Source organism: Pseudopipra pipra, chromosome 10 (assembly GCF_036250125.1).
Source record: "Pseudopipra pipra isolate bDixPip1 chromosome 10, bDixPip1.hap1, whole genome shotgun sequence".
NCBI classification, from domain to species: domain Eukaryota; kingdom Metazoa; phylum Chordata; class Aves; order Passeriformes; family Pipridae; genus Pseudopipra; species Pseudopipra pipra.
This window is the reverse complement of record NC_087558.1, coordinates 11,782,572-11,805,136: the sequence shown is the minus strand read 5'-3', so window position 1 is coordinate 11,805,136 and position 22,565 is coordinate 11,782,572. Positions and strand designations below refer to the sequence as shown.

The 22,565-nt window shown below is 45.2% G+C and overlaps 1 protein-coding gene and 1 long non-coding RNA gene across 3 annotated transcripts in view; one reads left to right on the top strand and one right to left on the bottom strand.

Annotated features, from left to right (window-relative positions):
* Window positions 1-1,743: 1,743 nt before the first annotated feature.
* On the top strand, window positions 1,744-3,807 carry LOC135419626 (uncharacterized). The gene is made up of 2 exons (XR_010433064.1): window positions 1,744-1,898; window positions 2,283-3,807. It is a non-coding gene; the product is annotated as an uncharacterized LOC135419626 (long non-coding RNA).
* CCDC50 (coiled-coil domain containing 50) overlaps window positions 3,597-22,565 on the bottom strand; it is a 42,291-nt gene continuing 23,322 nt past the window's right edge. Inside the window, exons 4-12 of one of the 2 annotated variants that reach the window (XM_064666229.1) lie at window positions 21,991-22,081; window positions 19,268-19,367; window positions 15,348-16,052; window positions 13,739-13,845; window positions 13,106-13,150; window positions 12,465-12,569; window positions 11,510-11,589; window positions 10,395-10,492; window positions 3,597-9,326 (exon numbers count right to left, since the gene is read on the bottom strand). In XM_064666229.1, coding sequence (XP_064522299.1) covers window positions 9,307-9,326; window positions 10,395-10,492; window positions 11,510-11,589; window positions 12,465-12,569; window positions 13,106-13,150; window positions 13,739-13,845; window positions 15,348-16,052; window positions 19,268-19,367; window positions 21,991-22,081 — 1,351 coding nt within the window. In that variant the 3' untranslated portion in view covers window positions 3,597-9,306. The remainder of the gene's footprint in view (window positions 9,327-10,394; window positions 10,493-11,509; window positions 11,590-12,464; window positions 12,570-13,105; window positions 13,151-13,738; window positions 13,846-15,347; window positions 16,053-19,267; window positions 19,368-21,990; window positions 22,082-22,565) is intronic. The other variant, XM_064666230.1, reaches the window with a different exon arrangement.

Genomic DNA, 22,565 nt, shown 5'->3' with positions numbered 1-22,565 from the left:
ATGCCCTGAAGGTGTCAACAAGACACAGCTGCAATCAGGTCTGCAGATCTGCAGTCATGGCCAAACTTGAAGCAGCTATGTGTCCTCTCTACCCCAGGTGCTGCAACAGTGCATCCCCCTTCTCCTGTGAGATGCTCTGCATCAACTCTCACAGGTTCCTTGTGGCAACAGTGGCAGTCCTGTCTGTGCACAGGACACACTTCCTATGGCTGAGGACTTTTTGAGTAGGACAAGCTGGCTGGGTTTGCTAGCAGACCAGAAAATTCATGGAGAAACAGTTGTTCTTGATGTGTTCCTTTTTCTTTGGAGAGGGGACTGCAAGCAATCCCTTCCTCCAGACCTGCCTGCGCACTATGGGAGGGATGTTCCTGGACATTAACATGCACCTTCGGGCTGGCCTTCAGTGTTTCATCAGTTGTGAGCAATTAACAAGTAAATAAAAATACTCAAGTGAAGTGCTTAAGTGGGGTTTATGTGTCCCCTGACAGGCTGAGCAGAACTTTTTGGCACAGCGTGCAGTGTGGCAGCTGGCAGCCAGTGCCAGTGGTGGGAATAAACCCTGAGTAGCTGGACATTTCATCCTCTCCCCAAACACCACCTTCCCATGGTAAACGTCCTACTGTTGTGCCAGCAACTGTTAACTACAAATCAGCTCTTTTCCAGCTTTGCTGGGACAAAGCTCGCATTCCACAAGTAACCTCTGGTGTCATGTACATGCAATGGCATCACTCTCTGGACACTGCCTGCACCTGGGGAGGATGAAGAACAGAGGAAGGCAGCAGGGTAGAGCACTCTTGGGTAAGAACCTGTGCCAGCTCCATGCTCATCCCAGGGAATGGGATGCTCATGCACTCCTGCACTGCTCTCCTGGGCATAAACCCCGCTAGTGAGACACACGTGTTCCTCTGGCTCACAATTCAGTGCTGCATATGTCAACCGTGTTTTCAGTAAAATGTGAAAATGAGACACCATCCAAGTCTAAAATAGCCAGGAAAAAAATTGCCCTGTGACGTGGCATTACGCTGTTTATACATAAATAGAAATCATGTGTAGCACGATTTCTAGCCCCCAGCACCAGCCAGGGGCTCGCTGTGCCTGTGTTTGAAGCCTGGCCTCGAAAGGCCACGAGGTGAGTCATGGAGGTGGAGCTAGAATGTCCATTTTGGGGGACAAGGGCAGGACAGGGGAGCTATTACTAAGGCAAAAGCAGTGCTAGGGGAAGGGAGACTTTGTGAAAATTGAGGTGTCAGTACTCAGCTGCTGCTCACCAGCAATAACATGAAATAGGAGCAGGTTTTGGCGGAGCTGCTTGGGTGCTTGTCTGGGGCTCTCTGGGGTCAGGGAAGCACATTCAACAAATAGCCAGCTGCCAGACTCAAGTTCTGTGCTTGTTTTAAACTTGTTTTGCAGCCTGATCCCAGGTCTCATTTACTAAATCTAATTTTTGCCATCAACTGTGTCAAGAATTCTGACCAGGGTGAGTCAGGGTAAAATTGATGGGCTCAGGGTTCAAGGATCACTGTCTCTGCAAGAACAAATCATGGTGATGGACACATGTACCTCTGACCTGAGACAACTGATCGGTGCCAGGAGCTGTCACTTGTTTCTGAGCAGGATAGTGCGAAGAATTGAGATACAGGGGCTAGTTTTGCTCAATATTGAAACTGAGAAGGAACAGTTTCAGGAATAAACCAGGGTTTCACATGGCAGAGGGGATGTTCTTCACCTTCAGGTCTGCTTTAACCCACCACGTCTCTGGGAAATGAATGGGGAATGGTGCATACATACCATGTGTACTACAGCAAGTAATTTGTACCTCACATACCTCACCTGGCTTATGCTCTGGGTCACTCCGCAGCCATGATTTGCCTCCTGAACAAGAGGAGCAACAGTTCCAGGTAAGTCACTCACCAAATGCCCCCAGAGCAATGCATGAGTCAGCAAACCACAGCTCAGTGTGGCCCTGGCTGTCCACAAAAAGTTGTTTGCTGTGTGAGCACTCCCAGCCCTGCAGTTCCTTCCACTGGCAGCCTGTAGCTCAGGTTCAGCCCTCCCAAAACATGAGAAACATGCGAGTCTTTGTGGGCAAGAGCCTCTGGTTACACAGCATGGACCTGGGTGGAAGATGAGGATCTGAACATGCACATGGGCAGGAGAATGCAGCTGCCACCTGCAACTCCTACCTTGAAGTGTAGGACAAAGCAGCCAAGGGGGCAGTCAGTGTGATGGGTACCCAGCAACGGTGACTTTTTGCCATCTCCGCTGGTTTATCTTTTTCACAGATGGAAGATACCTGGAAAACCTTAATCCATCACCAATGGCGCAATGGACCCACCTGCAATGGCCACCCACACCCATGCAGTCTGAGAGCAGCGTGCAACTTGGAAACTCAGAGATCAGAAAGGTCTTCTGCTACAGAAAAAGTCCCCAGGGGCTCCTCCGTGTTCTTTCTGTGGCTCCCACATCCAGTTCCCTGTGTGCACATTGCTGCAGCAGGTGAACAATGCTTCTCAGGGCTCCAGCTGGACCCCCTCCCACCATAGCCTACTGCTTCAACAAGTGCCAGGGCTGGCATGAAAGAAGCCTTTCAGAGAAAACAGACCAGCCCAGTCACTCCAGACAAGAGGCTGCAATAGGTTGTAAGTTGGCAGAGCTCTTGGCGCTCCTCAGTGCCCCGTTTTTACAACACGGCTGCTGCATTGCCAGCCATGTCTGTTTTGCTGATTCCTACTTCTACTCACTGCTAAGACCTAAGGGAGTCTGAGATGGAGCTGCTGGGAGGTAAAGATGATGTGAAGACATTTGAAAGCACTGGGGTAGTGCTGTGACATAGACCCCAATCTAGCCCAAAACTGAACTTGGTTGGAGTCAGAGCACTCACCCCTGCACCCAAACCTCTGGGCCATGGAGGAACAGCCTGGCACAGCCCCTGCTGGTGTGCCAAAGGGCTCTCTGCCCCCTCTGCAATTCTCATACTTGGCAACCGGAGAGAAGTAATTAAATATTTAGGAAAGGTTTACAGTTTGGATCCAAGATCCAGTTTATATTCTGTAACCTCCCCTTTATTTTAGCATGTTCAGTAACAAACTGAGTTTGTGACATGACAGTGGCTTCAGATCATGTTTGAGCTGCTTGTGGCTGCATCCTCAGCTGATGCTTTTGAAGACAGCAGTCACAGGGCATTTGCCATGTTTCCTTCTTGCCTTCATTCCACCACTGTAGGTACAAGTTGTTTGTGGGAATCTTCAAGCAGGCTTTTTGCAAACTTAAAAGCTGTGTTAATTAAATAAGAAAAAGCATCCTACCCTTACAAATAATTATACTGCTTTATTTTTCAGTATCACAATCTCAGGAAATGAAACAGTCCAGATCCTTTCCAAGATATTAGATAGCTTTTTTTCCATCTGTCTGTCCACAAAATAATCAAATTAAGTACAAATTTGTTTGTTTGCTACATTTATTGCAGTGGAAGAACGTAATCACTGGTAGAAGCAGCTGAGCTTCAGAACAAAGCGTGGAACAAAGTGTTGTTTTCTCCTGCTTTTGTGAAACCCACTTCAATGTTTCCAGAAAAAGCACACGGAGGGACAGAAGGATGTGGTGGGTAACAAAATACAGCGGTTTATTGAACAAAATGGGGCAAGGCAATGTTCCCTTTACATTCAATGAGAATTCAGGAGCATGAAGCAAAACATGCTATACACACGCACACACACAGACATGATACTTTGGTTAAATGTCATTCAGAAGTTCTATGCCAAACCTGGTAAAATTATAGAGTGAACAGTCAAAAATTGAAAACAAGAATAGGCTTGCATAGACAGATTATTGTCAGTGTGCAATTCATATTTAAGGATTAGCTGTTACAACCCAGGGTACACTTGCAGCTCTGAGGAATTTAAGCCTTCTGACTAATCCACCTCATCGCATGGCTAATATTTAGATTCAACAGACTGAAAGTTTACCCTGAAGAGCTAAATGAGACAACTGCAGTTATTTCTCTGAGGCAATTAACTATATTGCAGTGCACAGATGCAGCTGGAGACAGACCATGGAGTCTACTTAGAGTGAACACTGATACAGTGGAACTTGTTTACCACGAAGTAGAAAATACTCATTTGTGTGTGCCACTGTCCTCTCTGGAACTCTCCTGGAAGAGCCCAAACTGCACAGCTAAGCTTTGCCCTGTGCTACTGATGGGGAGGAGGTGGCTAATGTATCTCCAGCCCAGATGCTGAGGTTAGGGTAGCTTTCTCAACATGAAACACATGTCCCACAGCCTGTCCTGGGCACAGCAGTCCAAGGGGCACATGTGTGCAGCACAGTCAGTGCCTCCACAGCAGTGCTGCACAACCACAAACGTGCTACAGCACATTTCAGGAGTAAACTGGGTTCTCCGTAGGTTTATGCCTGCCCTCTGCAACAAACATAAGACAAGCTGCCTGTGGTATACTTCATGTGAGGGATACCACTGTGCCTTAGCCCTACGTCCCACACCCACCTCCCAAAGCAACTGCAAAACTAAGCCCTGAACATCTTGGGAGAGAGGGGCAAAACCAACAGTCCATTGGCTGGAGATGGATATAGAGCAGAGCTAACCTCAAAGCAGCACCCTCCCTGGCATCACTGCCAGGAGCTGGATAGCACTGAGCTCAGCTGCCCATCAGTCCATGCCATGAGCTGTGCTTCGGTTCCCATTGCATCTCACAGTCTTGCAGTGACAGTGCTGCCATGAGGGACACAAGGAGCCACCTGCTCAGGGGGACAGACACCCAGGAGATTGTTCTGGGCAAGAAGAAACGAGTTTCATGGACTGGCTGTGCTAACTTACAAGAGTGTAAACTAAGTAGGGGAATCCTCACACTGTCTCCAAGTGCTCCCCTTTTTATATATAAATTAGCAATCCACAGTTAGTTTGTATACAGGATAATATGAATTAAAATAAAAACCTTGATAATAAAAACATATAATACACACATTGATCCACAGCAATAAACTGAATGAAAACACTAGAATGTAACAGTGGGTGTAATTTGGCACAAAATAAACACAAAAAGGTCTAGCACTGTAAAAATAACAATCCATTTTTTTCCATAAGTAGAGAATGTAATCAATTCTGATTCAAATCCTGATAGGTGGGAATGCAGAGATATAAAAATACTGTACATACAAGATCCCTTTTACAGAGTGAAGCAGACCGCAGCATCTGTAACTTCTATGCTTCCTCCCCAAGAGGAGAAATTCAATGATGAGACTTCATTTATCCCTTAAGAGCTGGTATTTTCTCACCCCACCAAGTTCAAAACCATGAAGTTCTTTAAAAAAAAGATAAAAGTAACCTGTTGGATCTATCCACGTGACAACAGCTGCTTCTTGCTGCAGGAAGCTGTACAGTCCAGATTAAGACAGTGTTTCATAGCAAGGCGACTGAGACCAGCCTGCTGAAGACATGGAGTATCCCTGCGGGTAAGGCACGATCCCTCCGGTTCACCCAACCTCTCTTCGGCAGACATTGTGCTTTGGACGGAGGCAAGGAGGTGGTGAGAGCTCTTGTGGCTGAGATGTGCCAACTATGAATATTAGGAAGTACCAGGATTTCATGGAGATGAATTTTCCACGTGGTGCCTGATGCCTTGTTAATGCACAGATTGAGAAAGGGATACAAGACCTGAACAAACCCAGGCAGGGGTCCCAGCAAGGACTCCTACATCCTACTAGATCTGGAGCAAACCCATAGACAAAGCTACTAAAACTGGGCAAGAGAAAACAAGGAAAAAATAAAGATACTGAAACACTTTTCTGCCGTAAGAAGGAAATATTGCTGTTTCTTTATAAAAGATCAGCTTTGTTGTGCTTCTTTCCAGGAACACATGTACAAGGTGCTGAGTTTGCATCTCGCCTACACCAACTGCACCTTCCTGACTCTCAGCAGAACTGTGGCGGCTGAGCCCCAAGAGGAATTGGCTCCTTGTTCATCCATGATCTTAACTCTTGTTGACTTCAGTGGGATCACAGAATTCTCTTCCAAAAGTGGTCACTAAACACACAAGTCCAGTTGCAACCTTTGCCTTGGGAAGTCTCTAACCTATCTGACTGCATCAGGACCCCAAAGTATATCAGATGAACAATTACTCTGCTTATACCCCATTTGCTATCTGCTTTCCTCAGCTACCATTCCTAGCATTTCTCTCTCTCAATAGGTGTCAGCCCCTTCTAACAAAACCTTAGGGCCCCCCTTTCCACAAGGGCTATAGAAAAATAAAACAGGAGAAACACTTAAAAGGGACAGCAAATGAATAAAGGTAGACAGTAAGAATAAAAAGATATGGATGAAGGGAGGATACAGAGCAAAACAGCCCATAAAGCATTCAGCACTTCCTGAAGGCACCCAAGGAAGCAGCAGATGCTTCTTCCCTTGGGCTCTTTGTCTCTTGGTGCCATGGCTGGAGAGCTTGACTGGCCCAAGGAGGCCATTAAGAAGATCCTGGAGCTCCACAGAGCAGGTACTGAGGTGTTCTTCAGACTCTACCCAGCTTCCAAACTAAATCAGAGTTTTCTCTCATATTTCTATTCGCTCCCATTGAAGTCAACAACTTGGATACCACCAAGCATCCCTTCTGAATTAACAGGTTTTTCAAATGTCAGGGGGCTCATGGTCTTCATGACTTTTCTAATTAGGGTAAGACAAGAGTTACATCAGCCAACTGCAGTGCAAGAAAGTCCATCATAGCCACCCTACAGAGAGACCCACAGAGGGCTGAATTCCTAGTTGGCAATTTCCCTTTGCCTTTTGCAGCAGTTTTTCGCAAGCACAGCAAGTACAAAGCTCAACCACTTCCTGATTTGGCAGGACTTTTCCCCATCCAGTTTTCACAAGTGCACCAGGTGATACAAGCAGCAGTGCCTGTTATGTAGGAAGTGTTAATTCATAAAAACATACCAGGCATTCATTTCACAACAATAATTACTCTGATGGCAGTGGAGGGAAAAAGCCCATAGGAAAAAAAAAATGGCATTTTCAGCAGCAGAAATTTTGACTGTTATATGAAATACAAAAATAAGTTTTTATAAAATAAAATCTCGGTAGATGAGGTTGCCACACTGGGCCAAGTTATCAAATAAACAAGAAAAAAGGAAAAACAGGATCTATGTTGTTATTTTTCTGGATCCTTTTAAACAATGTTAACACTTCTCAATAGACAGAGACAGAACGAGAAGAGTAAACAAGGCAAGGACAGTAAAATCTAGCTGCTGGCTGGGATATTTCCTGAGAAGCAGCAGCAAGCAAGCAAGACCTTGCAAGTCACTTAAGGGTTCATGCAGGTGAGTAAGCTCACAGTCTGGAAGCAAGGATATGCAGGTAGCAGGATGCTGCTGATGCACCAAGTCCTACATTACAAGGTTTTTGGATAGTGTATACCTGGTCTATTGGGGGTCATGTGGTTCTTCATAGATACTGAACTGCTGCCAACAGGCCAGTGGGGGTAAGAGATGGAAGTTTCTCGAGCTGTTGGTCAAGGCAAGACAAGGGTTTGTGCTGTAGCATTAAACTTGCCCCTCCAACTTATGACAAAAAAACCCTAGTCTTCCTAGGGATTTGGCCCAGTAACTATCCTACCAAGGACTACAGCCAAGGTTAAAGCCTTACAGCTGCCTTAGGACTTGAATTGTGCACTAGAGAAACAGCAGACAGCCATGCTCTCTTCCAGTTTCTTATAGGTCCAGAGACCTGTCAAGGCTCCCTTCCCAGGCAGATCAGTGGTGAGGGCAAGTAAAGTCATAGCTCTGTCTCCCCTCCTCCACAAAGCCAGTGGCAGAACTGCAGCTGCTGGCAGACAACGAAGAGCATGGCAGGACAGACTCAGTGCTGGGCACTAAGGAAGCTGGGCTGTAGGGGCAAGGCAGCCAAACTCACTGCTGTGAACTGGACTGGCACATGAACAACCTGCCTGTACCAGATGAACAGACTCCAAGCCAGTGTCCAAATGTTCAGCTTTGTAGTTTAAAAATATACCTGAAAATAATGGCAAAAAAATTATTAAAAAGACAAAAGAATCAAAATGAGTGGAGGCCAAAAGAAAAGGCTACTTGTCTGTGCAAGAGAAAAATGATTTTCAAAGAGCAGAAAGCCATCAAAGTGGAAGGGGGGAATCAATGTATGGGCAAATCTATACAGACAACAAACCTGCGGACCCTGCTAAGCCCTAGAGAGCAATAATTTTTTTATTCCAGACTGGAGTCTGCCTGGGATGCTAGACAGAGCACTGTAGAGGGAAGGCAGTCAGCACAGACATGGTGTGGACCATTCAGCACTCTGTGTCTAGCTCAAGTGGCCTGTAACTGTAGATTTTTAATTCAACGCCCATATGGCCCTCTTTCAGCCCCACATTTCCAAGACATATGCAGGTTCAGATACAAGTTGCTGTACTCAAGTGCATCAGCAATCAAGCTAGGAGTTACAGGAGATCCTACTTGGCTTCAGTGAAATTCCTTGGCTTCTACTACACTGAAGCTCAAAGTAGGTGACCACAGAGGTCCATTCAGACGTGAGTTCCCAAACCACAACTCACAGCTTCTTGAACTCCCTAGCATGCACACAAGGTCATTTCAGTTGAAATTGTCTTCCTTTTAACTGTTCTATCCTATATCTGGAGCTAAATGCCTAGTTACACACTCTATCCAGATTTTTGGAAACCCTAGAAAGAAATACAGCAGTTAAATTCTGTTCCATAGGCAATTTCTTTGTCACCGGTCCCAGGGTCTGGCCTTTGCTGGTGTACGTTTGAAGATGCATTCTCCTTCCTAGTATGACTGTCAGGTTGGGTCAGTTGTCTTATCCAAAACAGGAAGAAACACGTTTCCTCTTACAACTCTTTGTGCTAAGCCATCCTAATACTGAAAGGACTTGTACTTCTGATGTTTCACTGCACTGCCATAACACAACTCATTTCTTCAATTTTCCTCCATTTTACATGCATCTCAATTTGTCCTATTTGTCAAAGCTCCAGCCAAAGATTAAAAATAAAAATAGAAGGAAAGCCTCAAAAGGATGTATGAAGGAGCTGTTAAGCCAGCTGGTTGATTTGCACAGCTCAGTGGCAGCTAGATTATACTGCACTGCTTCAGTCATCACATATGAGTAAGAAACTGAAACAAATAATTTTCCTTAATATGATGACACTTGAAGAGATGATTCTGGGAGTGGAGGGTGGGCCTCCCATCGGGTCAGGAATCAAGGAAGTTGCCTGGCAATTCCAGTAATATTTGCTACAGAAGAGTCAGTACCAAAGCAAAGGCTAGCACAGTTTACTGCTTCCTACGGGAACCTGGAAAACAAAACAAAGAAAAAAACCTGTGAGGCTAGATCCTGGTGGAGAAACTACTACCTGCAGTTGTATTTTACTTGTCCTGCCGTTCTATTTTACTTGTCCTGCCATCTTGTCCATCTGACTTCCCAGGGACTGGTAAAGTCAAAGGCCAAAATGGGAACCATATGTTTCATTACCCAAGCAAAAGGAAGGATAGATCCACAAGACAGGCAAACATTCACATTTTGTTTAGGGAGTGAATGGTGCTGCAGCCTCACTTCACAGTCTCACTAAAGAAAACTGAATGAACACTGGGTTTACAGACTCAGATATCTAAGTGCCATCAGATATCTAAGTGCCATCAACTTTGCAGATTACTTGATGAAGACAGAACAGAAGTTTCACAAACTTTAAATTTCAGAAAGGAAAAAGTGTCCACATATAAGTCACAATAGTGGAGCTCAACAAAACCTGAGAGACTGAGTTAAACTCTGACTGCCCTTTTCCTTCCCCAGAGACTCCACAGAAAAATCTGAATGCCAACTGTGTGAGTTAAAAATCTGCAGGGGTGACCTTAATCACACTGCTCTATGCCCAGTGATTTCAGGAAACAAGCCAACAAAGCAGTGCTGAGATGCCACAGGAACAAAATAAGCCTGTCCTCAGGCTTCTGTCTGATCATCCCATCTACCCGCCAGCCAGGTGACAATGCAAGATTGTCTTGGATTGTTTGATACTAGTGAGTCACCTAAAATCCATCATGTCATTGTCTTAGTGTCATTTCTCCATCATTTGCTGCCTGGATTTACAGTCATTCATCATTAAGAGATCATGGAGGACATGCAGACAATAGTTTGACAAACTCCAGGCAAATCAATTCAGCTTTTTAGTCTCTCAGCCTGCAACATGCTCAGCAAGTACAGCCCCAAACACTGACCAGCATCACCTGCTGCTGGTGTGAAAATATGCACTCCTTGTTTCTATTAGCATTGCCTTCAAATACTCTGTCTTGCAGGCTGCTTGTTTGAGTAAAACAGCTCACAACAATCCAAGAGGTGGGGCAGCCCTGGGATTGATTGATCCTACCTTTAGGAGAGTGCTCAGGTCTGGGGATCTGGCGCAAGGGGCTGGGCTGGCTTGTGTAATATCGAGAGTGTTCAAAGTCATCAAGGAGAGGCTGTGACCTGCCAAGCACAGGGTAAAAGGAGATGGGAAATAGCTCAAAGGCATAACAGTGTGTCAACAGGAACATCTCAGCTGTCTGGTCTGTCGCTGTCAGTTTGATGCAAACTGTGCCTGGCCCAGACTTCCCGCCTGCAGAGCAGCTCCTCTGAGCACAGCCCATTACTGTTTCTGCATTAAGAAATGCAGAGCATTTACTGCTTCTCCTGCACCTCTTTCATTTAATAATGGTTTCAAGTTGTCAGGAAATAAAGAATTTCCATCATGAAGACTGATGCAAACCTCACTCAAAAGAACAACATTTTGAAGTGTTTAATGCTTGCCCAGATTTAGTCCCAGAGTATTTTAATATGATATCTCTTCAGTCTCACACCTTATCTGTTGTTTCTTTTGCAATTTCAACAAGAATTTCTAGGCTCCTTTCTGGAAATCAAAGGCACTGGGGTCACTTCCAGGGCCCAGTCTCTCATGAGGGGCCTTGAGCCAGAGCATCAGGAGATTCAGAAGCAACAATGGGCTAGAGCATGTTCCCAGTTTGGGATGAGGTACCCCAAAGCACAGTGCACCTGCTTGCAGGGGGTGTCCACATGCAGCAGTGGGAGCTGTGTACAGGGCTTAGCTGGGAGCAAAGACGCAAGGGAGCAGCTGTGCAAATGCATGGTGATTACTCCTTCCTGCCCAGATATGACATTTGTTTCCACATCCCCAGAAGCTCTTTAACCCTCTCAGTGTTTTTCTGCCATTTAACAAATGTCATTGCACAAGCTCATCAATCTCTGTCAGCACAAGGCATGGAGACCAATATGGACAAATGCCATGAGCGCAATGAGTGACGCATGTCACCAAACACCTCACGAGCTCTGTGCCCTCCATCTCTTCTCAGTGCTAAAATCTCTGCACTCCACCAATTCCCTCCTGCGTGGGTCAGGCTGGTCATCCCACAACTCCTCCCCAGGATTCAGCTTCTCAGCAGCTTCCCAGTTGCATTTTCCCATTTTTGCCAGCCAGTTCAAGCTCACCTTGAAGACCTGTCGCTTCTGTGTCGCTGAGTTTCAGGCCCTTCTCTTGACCTTGAGCGCGTAGACTCACCTGCATCAGGCTGATGGGAAGGAGGGAAATCTGTTCATCTGTGTGCCTTGCAAGAAACCACCACTGCACTGAGCCTGACACAGCTCCACACAGCCCTTTCGTGCTTGGTTTGTAAGATTAACTATAGCCAGATGTGCAAATGCCAGTATCAGGACTAGTTTCCAGTAAACAAAACTTAGCCTTGCTGAGCCAAACTCAATTTTTGTGCTAAATATGTGACTGCTCTCAGGGACCATCCTGAAGCTGGGGTCAAACACAGTGTGTAATGACTGTGCACATGGCTGCGCTGAGGGACCAGCTGCACGCAGCTGTGCTCCTGCAACCACTTAAAGACAGTAAGGAGGCTGAAAACAGAGATACCTCCATCGGGCCCCAAGATTGACACAACGTCCCATTTAGCACCTCACCAGTGCAGACGATGAAATCTGTTTCCTATCCTCTCCCATGATGGCTAGCCAAGCCTTTCTGTTATTACTCACGCAAAAACCTAGGCAAATAGACTCAGTACTTTCATTACACAGCCAATTTTATTACAAGGCAGAGTGACATCTGAAGCATCTGCATTGCCCTTATACAAACAGATCCAACTACTGCTTTTATTGCTACAGTCAGGATTTCAGCAGAGGGAAGGTCCTGCACCAAGAGGACTGAAAGTGCTTCAAAAAGGCCACAAAGTGCTGTGACATCTAGTGCCAATCTCCCAGGCCACATGCCAAAAGCATCTAACCAAGTAGGTGGCTCCAAAAGTCTTGGGAAGCACTTGAATAATAAACAGCAAGACCCTTTGGAAGCATCACCACCTTTTGCTTTCACCACATACACACACACACTCCCTCTGGAAATCGGAATAACATTATCTGTGGTGCCTCCTGAAGCTTGACATACCTTCCAATCTTGATCATGCCTCCTCTTTTCAAAGGAAGACTTTTCTCTCTCTTTCTCTTTCCTTAAAGCCTTTTTCTCCTCAGCCATCAACAGTCGAGCAATTTCCTAGAAGGGAAAACACAGACAGTGCCTCAGATACTTTTACTGCTCTTGTGAGTTTGAATAACTTTCCCATGGACAGTTGCTGAATGGGAAGGGTGCAAATCCAGGACTTCACCCATCTGTGATCAGAAATCAAGTGATAGGGCAAAATTAAGACAGACATCATGCAGCATGCCCAGCAGATCCCTGATTTGCCAGAACTGCATTTGCAGAGCCTTTCTGCCCCCTACTCCTTTTCCTTAATGGAGGAGGTGGTTCATCTCACAACATCTTGGATAGTCTCCCCTGGGGCTCAGAAAAGAAATGCTCTCACAGAACCATGAACTTCCTTCTTCTGTCATGGCTGCAACAGGCAGTGCAACTGTCTGCTTGGTCAGCCTGAGCATATACATGAAACTCAGGTAGGAGCAAACCCCATTAGAGCTCTAAGCTTCCCCTACAAGGAGAGAAATGAACAACTAGAGGGTAAGAGGGAACAAGTGGTGTTTGGCAGCTTCCACAAGCAAAGGAATTCCACAAATATTTTACTTGTTGCTCACCTCATCCTGGGCTACTTGAGCTGCCTTCTGATCTGCTTCATTAGCCTGGGGAAAAGAAAAAAAGATGGCAGAAGAAAAAACAGAGACAAAAGAGTAACATCTCTGAATTATTCATACTCATTAACCTACTGGCAGGGCAAGTAGGTGCCCATACAAATACACAACCATCCACCCCAAATATACTTAGCTACCTCAATACTTACAACCCAACAATAAACTGTCATTTCAGCTTTTCAGCTGAAATTTGTCCTCATGTATCTGCTAGGGCACATCACAATGGATTTCCAACTCTGCTGCCCTCTCTTCTCAAAGATGGGCACTGGTCTGTCTCACTTCTGGGCTGGCCACACTGACTACAGGCCATCTTCACCTGCCTGGAAACATTAATTTAATATCACTCTGCTTCAGTAATTTAATTTTGGGGTGTTTATTTAAAAAAAATAGGTCCTTACTGGGTGGATGCCAGCTGTCACTCCATATGTGCGTGTATGGAAGACAAAGATAATTACTAGAAAGCACAGTAGCACTTTATGTCTTAAAGTCACTCTCATAGATAAAAGGTTTACAAATTAAAGTTGTCACTGCTGGCTACCTTAGTTCCTTCGAGGTGACTAATGCATCCCCTCAACTTACCAGGAGCTCTTCCTCCTGCAGCTTCCGAGCAATCTCCGCATCAGACAACTCCTGTTCCGTTCGGGGTCCATCATACATGGTTTGTTTCATCCCCCTCAAATTAGTGCCTACAGAATTGTGAGAGGAAAACAATTAACTCAAGCATTCTCCACATGCTTTGGTAAGGAGACACCCACATTCTCTTCAGCTCCCCCTCAGGAGAACCAGGACGTTGTACCTGCCACACAGCTGGTTTGAGAGCATCTTTAGCTGAGGTGCAGCACACACCTTAGGAAGGTTTCTCTGTGCACACAGAAATACCTGATACACCATGTCTTACAACAAATGCAATTATATGGCAGAAGATACCACATCCCTTGAAGTCTTCGATAACAGTGATGCTAGGAAAAGAATTGTCACACTGTGCCTTGATACAGATACACTGGCAAAACTGGGCAGCAGAGAGCAGCCCAACATCTGTTATGAGCACAGCACTCTGAACGCACTGCTGGAGCAGCATGGGCTGCAAAGGCTGCCTGGGACAGGCTTACACGAGATTTCAGACTATTTTTTCCTTGGGATGACCAATGAATTTTACAATTCAATGAGAAAACAGCCAAGTAAGCATATTTAAAGTTCATATAATATTCAGTTCTGGCTTTGAGTAAAGAGTTTTGTTATTTTAATGATAAACCTGATTAACACCTTCCACTTCCCCAAGGAAGGCTTTCATATTATGAGGAGGAAGAATAACTGCCCCAGTATCTCCAGAGACAGACACCCATTATCATCCTCACCTTACCCATGGGAATATTAGTTAGATGGCTTTAAGCATAAGTTTCCTCACGTTGTTACAGACACAGATCCAAGTCTCCTACTTTCACTAGATCACTCCTACTTCCAGTGTGGTTTTAAAAGCAGAAAGATGCTTCTGGATCTCTGAAGCCCCCATTCCCCAAGTATTATTGAACAAGAACTACACAGGTACACATTTCCCAGAAAACTCCACTTGTACAGAATTTGGCTAGAACCCCATCTTACAAACAGAGCCCAGTTAGACACCCAGTGCCACTACTGAACTTTGCCCAAAATGAATTGATTAAGTTGCCAGCAGGGTTTTCAATAAGAAGTGGATGAAAATTGCTGGTTTTTTTAGTGCTTTAGCAAAGTGTTTTCACTTACAGTCCTGCATCTCAAGAAAAGATAAGCATAATCCTTACATTTGGGGGTTTGTTAGGTTTTTTTTCTCTTGTGCAACGAGACCACTGCACAAAATGTATCATGAAAACAAAAGCTGGCTGTTGGTTGGTTGGGTTTTTTTGGGGAGGAGGGAGGAGGGTTTTTTTCTTAAAACACAGGATACCAAGGATACCATTTCCAACAATACCTTCTTCCTCATCCTCTCCAATGCCATGGAACATCAGGACATAAACAGAGCAAGAACACTAATGGATAAGAAGAATCCCACTAAATCGGGGAGAAACCTGGACAGGATTAACTGTGTACACACTGCAGGTAGATAGTGGAGACAAGCATCTTCAAAGGAAGCAACACATATTTCAGATACCAGTATGGGGCACACAAAAGTCCATCCCCACACATACATACACCTTCCCCATCACTTGGTTACCTGAGTCTCGCTGGCAGCCTCCACCCTTCCCCTGGGTCACAGCACGTGGGGATGGGGAATGTGTCCTCTGTCCTGCCCTTCTGCAGTCTCTTGCCTCACCCCTTCTACGATCATCTCTAAATTCACCATCATGGAGCTTCTCATCATGTGCCATCCTGTGTGATGAGCGACCCTGATGGCGAGATTTGTGTTTTTCAGGGCGCACCACCCGGCCGCCGCCCTGATGCCAGGTTTCCTGCTCAGCCTCCAGTTCCAACTCAAGAAGGGGAAGGTGCTTTTCTCTGTCTTGCCTTGGAGGCCTTCTCCTGTGCTGTGCCTCATCTGCAAGTCCGTGCTTCGACTCCATGTCAAGACTGAGAGGTCTCCTACCCTTCTCCCGGGCAGCTGTCCTCCTCTCCCGCAGCTCCCAGCTATGGCTGTGATCACAGGCACCATGCTCAGCCTCTCTTTCCAGATCAAGGCTAGGATGTCTCCGGGACCTTTCCTGGCTGGCTGTTTTCCACTCCTGCTGATGGCCACTGCTGGTCTCTCTCAGGTAAGGAGACCTCCGACGATCCTCCGAGGTGGAACGCCTGTGTTTGGAGGCACCGTCGGCCAAAGGTGAGGGAGGTCCTCTGTGCTCTCTCTGGTGGTGCCTGCGCCTGTCATGACTGTGTGCCCTGTGAGGCTCAGAAAACTGCTCTCTGGGGTCACGCCAGGGGTGCTCTGAGCAATGGGGGGACAAACAACGAGTGGGTTAGTGGTGCAGGGGTTAATGGTGGTTCTGAGGCCAGACTCGCAGCAGGCAAATGAGGGTGGCTTGATGCAAGAAGCTGAAAATGCAGGCAAAGTATGATGGGGTCAGAAAAAATAACAGGGACAGATGATGCTTGCAGGATACAACAGAGAGTAGGGTGAAATGGAAGCAGGGCAGAACAGGAGGCAACAAGGCCGGAGCAGAAAGCACAGGTCCAGCCCGAAAGTGTCTGAGACCTCCTAGACAAGGACAAGCCAATATAGAGACAAATGACTTTTAACAATGCAACTGGGGCTGAAAAACAGCCAAGAGAGCAGCTCATCTCCTGATGACACATCACTGCTGCAGGATCCTGAAACCACCTGAGAAAGGCTCGCAAAGAAAGGCACAAGATGCAGGTAAGGTTGGGAGGCAACAAGGGGCGTAAGGCCAGGAGGGACCAAGCAGAGGGGTAAGGTTGGATCCTGGTTTATAAACATTGGTGCCTTGCCCTGCCTTCAGGCACAAGTTTTTTCATTAGTTTCACTGATGGGGGTAAGACCCACATAAAGCAGAAAAGGAGACAAGAGATAGGATTTTTGTTTCTTTAAAAGCAAGAATAGGATGATGGATAGCTGCAGCATCCAAGCATCTTCCACCACAGATGTCATATATCTCTTGCAAACCCAGAAGTTTCAGGTCCTGTACTTCTATACTGCCTAAATAAAAGTTTCAGCTCTGAATAAAGAGAGGGTTATGGAAATTTAAGAGCAGAATAAGAATTCACAAAACAGAAGCTCCTGACCTCAGCAATGTAGCTAGAAAAGCCACTTACTTGGCAGTTCGGTGGGGTTGTTTCCTCTGTGCTTTCCAGAAAACAGGTAGAAATTTTCTTTGCTCTTAGTTTCAGTAATAAACTTGAAACAGGTAGGAGGATGCAACAGTCTGCCTCTTTACAATCTACTAATTGATTTATTTTCCAATCAACCAATTTGCTAAGAAAAATCATTGCACTGAGTGAATGATTATCTCTCTACAGCAGCTTTTCAAAACAAAAAAAGAGGCCTTAAAGCAGAGTCTGATTTGAAACAGAACTACACAGACAAACCTCCACCCAAAAAATAGAAAAAAACCCCAGCAGCAGCAGACTTTCCTCCTCAGCTGCCAAGACGTTTCTTTTATAGTATCTAAATATATTTAAAATAGATTTCACTGCACATGAACTACATTCTGTTTTAATAAATAGCTCTGCCTCCCTTACAATCCATCTAGATTTCAGGGGAAAAAAAAAAAAACAAACCCTACACCAAAACTGAATGTTCCCTTCAAGGCATTCTACTCAGAAAAAACTTTTTCAGAGCCAGCAAAAATACAGCCTACAGCAAATCCACCTTGAAAACAAATCTGTATGACTTTTATCCAAAACAGGTGTATTTTTAGAAGTCCAAGAACCGTAACAGGAACTGCTGTGGTTGGTTTTGAACTGGTTGGTTTTTTCCTGTGTTAGATCATTCATATGATTTACAGAAAACAAATATCCAATAAAACAATCTGACTTACTGAACAACGGAGACCAGAGCCTGAAAGCAAGAGCCAGTTTTTGAACAACACTAACAAGGGTCTAAGAATTAATTCAATTTTGTCATTAAGGAAAGCTCAATAAATACAGCAGCAGAGAGCAGAACACAAAAGAGCAAAGCATGGCTACACTGGGAAAGGACTGCTGCAGGTAACACAACCATGCCAGACAACCCAAGCAAAAGACTTGGTTTTGGGGTATCTCAGGGTGTTTAACTCATCAGCAGGTGCTGGTTCCTGAAGCACCTTCTGAAGGGGCTGTGTAAACACTCTCTGGATCCTGGTGTTACTCTCTCAAGCAGCAAGTGACTGAGTGAATACAAAAATGTTTTTCATGGCACAGACACTTCTGGGAGGAACTCTGCTTTTTTTCATGTTTATTTTTCCACTTTTTTTAAAGAGTTCAGACTGCTTTGGAGCAATAGCCCTGATCCATGTGACTCCTGGATGCAGATAAATTTTTGTCAGCTGATTTGTCATAAAAATCCATACTGTCCTACCATCTCTGCATGGCAACAGTATTACCTACACTGTATTTTTTCAGACACTTGTCCCATTTAATTCTAAAAACCTGAAGTGTGGGTTGGCTTTTTTTCCCAGATGCTTTTTTTCCCAGCTCTGTACATGTAGCATGACTTGTGGTCATGAAGCTTCCACTTGGTTACTGCTTTGCACTTACTGCTTTGTATTTCTTTGTCTATCTTTGAACATCTTCCAAATTGAACCTAACTTGTGTAAGTTCAAATGCAAGACTTGAAAACTGTCAATGGCATTGATGTTAAAATGAGAAATAAGAGGTTTGATCTTCATCTTCACAATCTGTTAATCAAAAGCAACCCATCTTTCCCACCACATTTTTGAAGGAAGAACACAGGAACCACCACCAGTGCACAGCAAAGCCATCCCCAGATTGCTCCATAATTAAACACACCCTGATTCTCTCCTCCCAGTTTAAAGAAGGTCTGTATTCAATCACAAAAGCTGACCAAGAGAAAGCAATACAGCGCTGTGGATCACATAATTTCCACAATGTACAGTCCCAGATGATAATCACAGCAGAGACACTCTGTGGAGATGACCTTGTTCTTCAGTAAGTCATTCAAAGTGGTTGTGCTAATTTTACTGCTTGGATACGTACCTGCAAGGAGCTATTTTTGAAACACAGTTCCATGAAGCAGCATTTATTCCTTTATGTAGCCGTGCCAGCATCACAAATGAGCACACAGAACTGTTTCTCTTCAAATGCAAGCATGGAATTGCATTGACATTCCTCCCCCACACGCTGGGTGTTACACAGCAGTAACTGTGGATTATCAACTACCGTTTTTTTTCCACAAGCCCTTTTAAAACATGCATGCATGGCTGTACTCGTACATACACACACCACACACCCTACGCCTGTCCTCCAGGCCATTTTTCTAGGACAACAAAAATTATAAAACTGTCTTCTTTTTTTTTTATTTAAATATTTCCTAATTAGAGAAAACAATGATTCTGACTCTTGAAATTGATGTAATGCTAAAGTGCTCAATACAGGACTGTAGTATAAGGGAAAGTTCCTAGATGGAGTTGCCAGATCACCAGGTTCACCTATGAACCTTGACCTTTTTATCTAGTAGAAACCTACCTCCATTTTCTGCATAATAGCTCTCCTCATAGCCCTGGGACTCTGGGTAGTGCTTCTTGCGCTTCTTTTCTTCCTGCAGTTGGAGGAGACGGGCAATGTCCTGCAGGGATGGGAGAAAACAGACATAAAATCACCGCCGAAATTATCTCCAGACTCTTTTATTCAAATTCTTTATTCAATTATTAAAATCCTGATAGTTTAATTTTTCAGACATGGCAACAACATTACTCAAATTCAACCCGTAGGTGGGATAGGGCTTTCAACCTAGTGGATGACACAAGCAACCATCTCAGCAACCAGTATTCAACCTCACCCAAGCCCACCACGGAAATTCCAACCCCATGGCAGACTCACAGGTTCCTGTTCCCCCTGCACACATTTGGCCCAAACAGCCAAAGCAGGGCAAAAGGGACTACCTGTGCAACCCCAGGATTTCAACTAGGATTTAGAAGTCACAGAAGTGCACACCCACTTACAGGAGTGGGCTGGATCTGCCCCCTGCACTCTGCCAGGGAAAGAAAAACAGAGGCTAAGGCTGCCTCTAGTTGAAGGCACTTCTGACTGGAAGGAGTTCCCACAGTAAGTCACAACCTCGCTTCACACTGGCTGTAATTTGCAGGGACTGTAGGATGCCAGGCAGAGAAATGCATCAGTTTGACAGACAGAGACTGAAGGAAAAGAAAATCGAAGGGACATTAGGAAGAGTGAGCCAGGCACAAGGCAAGAACTCAGTGGGGACTGCAGCCATTTGTCTTCTGTCACGGTTTTGGTAAATACGCCAAAGAGACAAGCACTCCATTTTCCTAATTGGTTTTCCTTCGAGATGACTAATGGATCAACAAGGCCTCGGAACCACAAACAGCTCCCTGGGGTTTGCTCATCTGGGGTCCAGAAGACTGCAAATCAGTGGAGCCAGTTTGAAGCCAGGAAGCAAAGCTGGCAGATACCAGCATGGCATGCTAGCCCTTTGGATGCTATTCATTTAAGCCTTCCTAATCCTCAGAACCTTTACAGAGCCATGCATGTAAAGTGGACACTGCGGGCAGGAAAGGCATCACTGAAATGCAAACTGAGAGTCAACACCCTCCAGAGCAAAGCCTGCACTGGAAGACATTGAACGGTTGTTCAAGTACAAATTATTATTTCAGGATTCAGATAAGATCTGCTCAATAGCCAGCTTTGTGGAGGACCTGAGGATGCCACAAACTCTTCAGGAAAAAAAAAAAAAGCCAAAACAAAACCTCTTTCTCCTGACAAGGTTAACATCTTCTAGCAAGTACAGTAAATCTATAAATATATATGCTTAAGCACATTATCTCCAGGACTGAGACAGCTCAGGACTTGCAAATCCACACAAACCACTCCTTACAAAAGGGATTCATAAGCAGGCAGGCTTAGAGCTTCATTTGAAAACCCTGCGATCCAGACCAGATCTGCCTCAGTTTTCAGCTACGTTTCAGCCACACTCGGGAACTTCCCATGTACGAAGATGAAGAGAGAGAATATTTATGACTTCTCATTGCTTTAATCCACAGTCATCTGAAGACTGCTCCCAAGAGCACAAGATGGTCAGCAGGCTGACAAGTTGGAAGGACCAGTTGTCAGACCACTGACATCCCTGCAGCTCTCTACATGAAGCAGGAAGGAAAGGTGCAATTCCCCAAGCCAACATTAGTTTTGCATCTCCTTCACCTTCCTGATAAAAATAAGACAGATTTGTTACCTTTATAGCACAAATTCTTTGACCTAAGTGTTCCTCCCACCCCGTTACCACAAGTTCCCCTTGGAAGCCAAGCCCTTCCACATCTGCCTGGACAGCCTTTCAGTACTTGCTTGGAATTAGTGGTACAAGAATAAAATTAAGCCTTGCACAAGCAAACTGATGCATCTGTCAGGTAAGGACAGATTCTTACTTCAGGCTCTTCCAGGAAAAGCAGCTTTGTGTTTCCAAGCTCTTCCTATACAGAAAATGCCACCAAGTGCCTCTTAAGCATCTTGAGACTACTCAGACTTCTCAGGAAACCATCTGTAATCAAAAATGGGGACACATGCAATGCTCACACAGGTGTTCCTCTACTCTGTGGGTTTCTTAAAACCCAATCTGACAGGCTGACCCAATAAGGTGATCAAGAAGCCAAATCCTTTGAACACCATCGACAAACCACACTGCCCACTCGCAACTGCTCAACAGCAGCAGAGTAACATTCTGAAATCACAAAAGGAATTTGCTAGCAAGAAACTACAACAGGGTGTTCAGGCTGTGAAAGACTAAACTGAAGAACTGAGAAGCCAGAAGTGGATGGCTGGGTGGAGAGTCCTCCTGAAATCTTTGCAACAAAGACAAAGAAATCATGATCCAAGATTCTCCCAAAAGTGGTACCTATCTTCTTGCATCTGAGAAAGCAAGCAGGTCTCAGAGTGCATAAACCATTACAACTTTCTACGCCAGGGCAATGAACACCTCAACAAGACCTACCTATTACTTGCCTTCTTCATTAGCAAAGCCACTGGCACCAACAATCCTTGTGACCCTTGAGTGTGAGGACTATGACTGTATCTTATTCCTGTAACAGGACTCCCTAAAAATCTCTCTGCATACAGAGATCTGCAAGGACGAGGACTGCCACCATGCAAGCCAACTCCTGTGGCTACTGGCCAAGAAATGCCTGACCTGAAAGGACTGCTACAAATAGCCCTGCCATCCCTGCAGCTTTAAAGGTTACCTCGTCTTTTTCCTCTTGCCTGCGGCGCTCCTCTGCCTCAAACGTGAGCTTCACTTGGATTTCCTGAGCGATCTCGCAGTCCTGTCGTTCCCTAGAAGGTAAGGAGACAAGGATTACAGGCAGCTGAAGCCACAGGCATCAGTCAGCCTGAAGAAAGGGATAAAAGAGCTAAAAAAAAAAAAAAAATCCATCTGATTTACACAAAAGGATTATTACTCAGTGTTACTGCAGAGCCTATGAATCCTCACCAGGGACAGGGACTCTCTGTACCTACTGCTAACCAAATTTAGAAAATACTTCCCAAAACCTTCAAAGACTATAAAGTAAAAGAAAACAGATTCATCGGCAGTTTGCTAAGAAAGGAGGTAGGTACCACAAAATAGGGCAGGCCAAAGTAGCACTTCGGAGTCTGCAAACAGTTTAATTCTGCTGAGTTTCTGTATGTGTGGTATCAAAGGAGGGGTTCAGGGGTACAGCTAATGCAGGTATACCTGGGAAGTGGTTTTCACGTGAAAGCCAAGAAGAAGAAAGTGCAGGAATGCAGTACATAGGCCAAGTGGAGGCTGGAGGCGGCA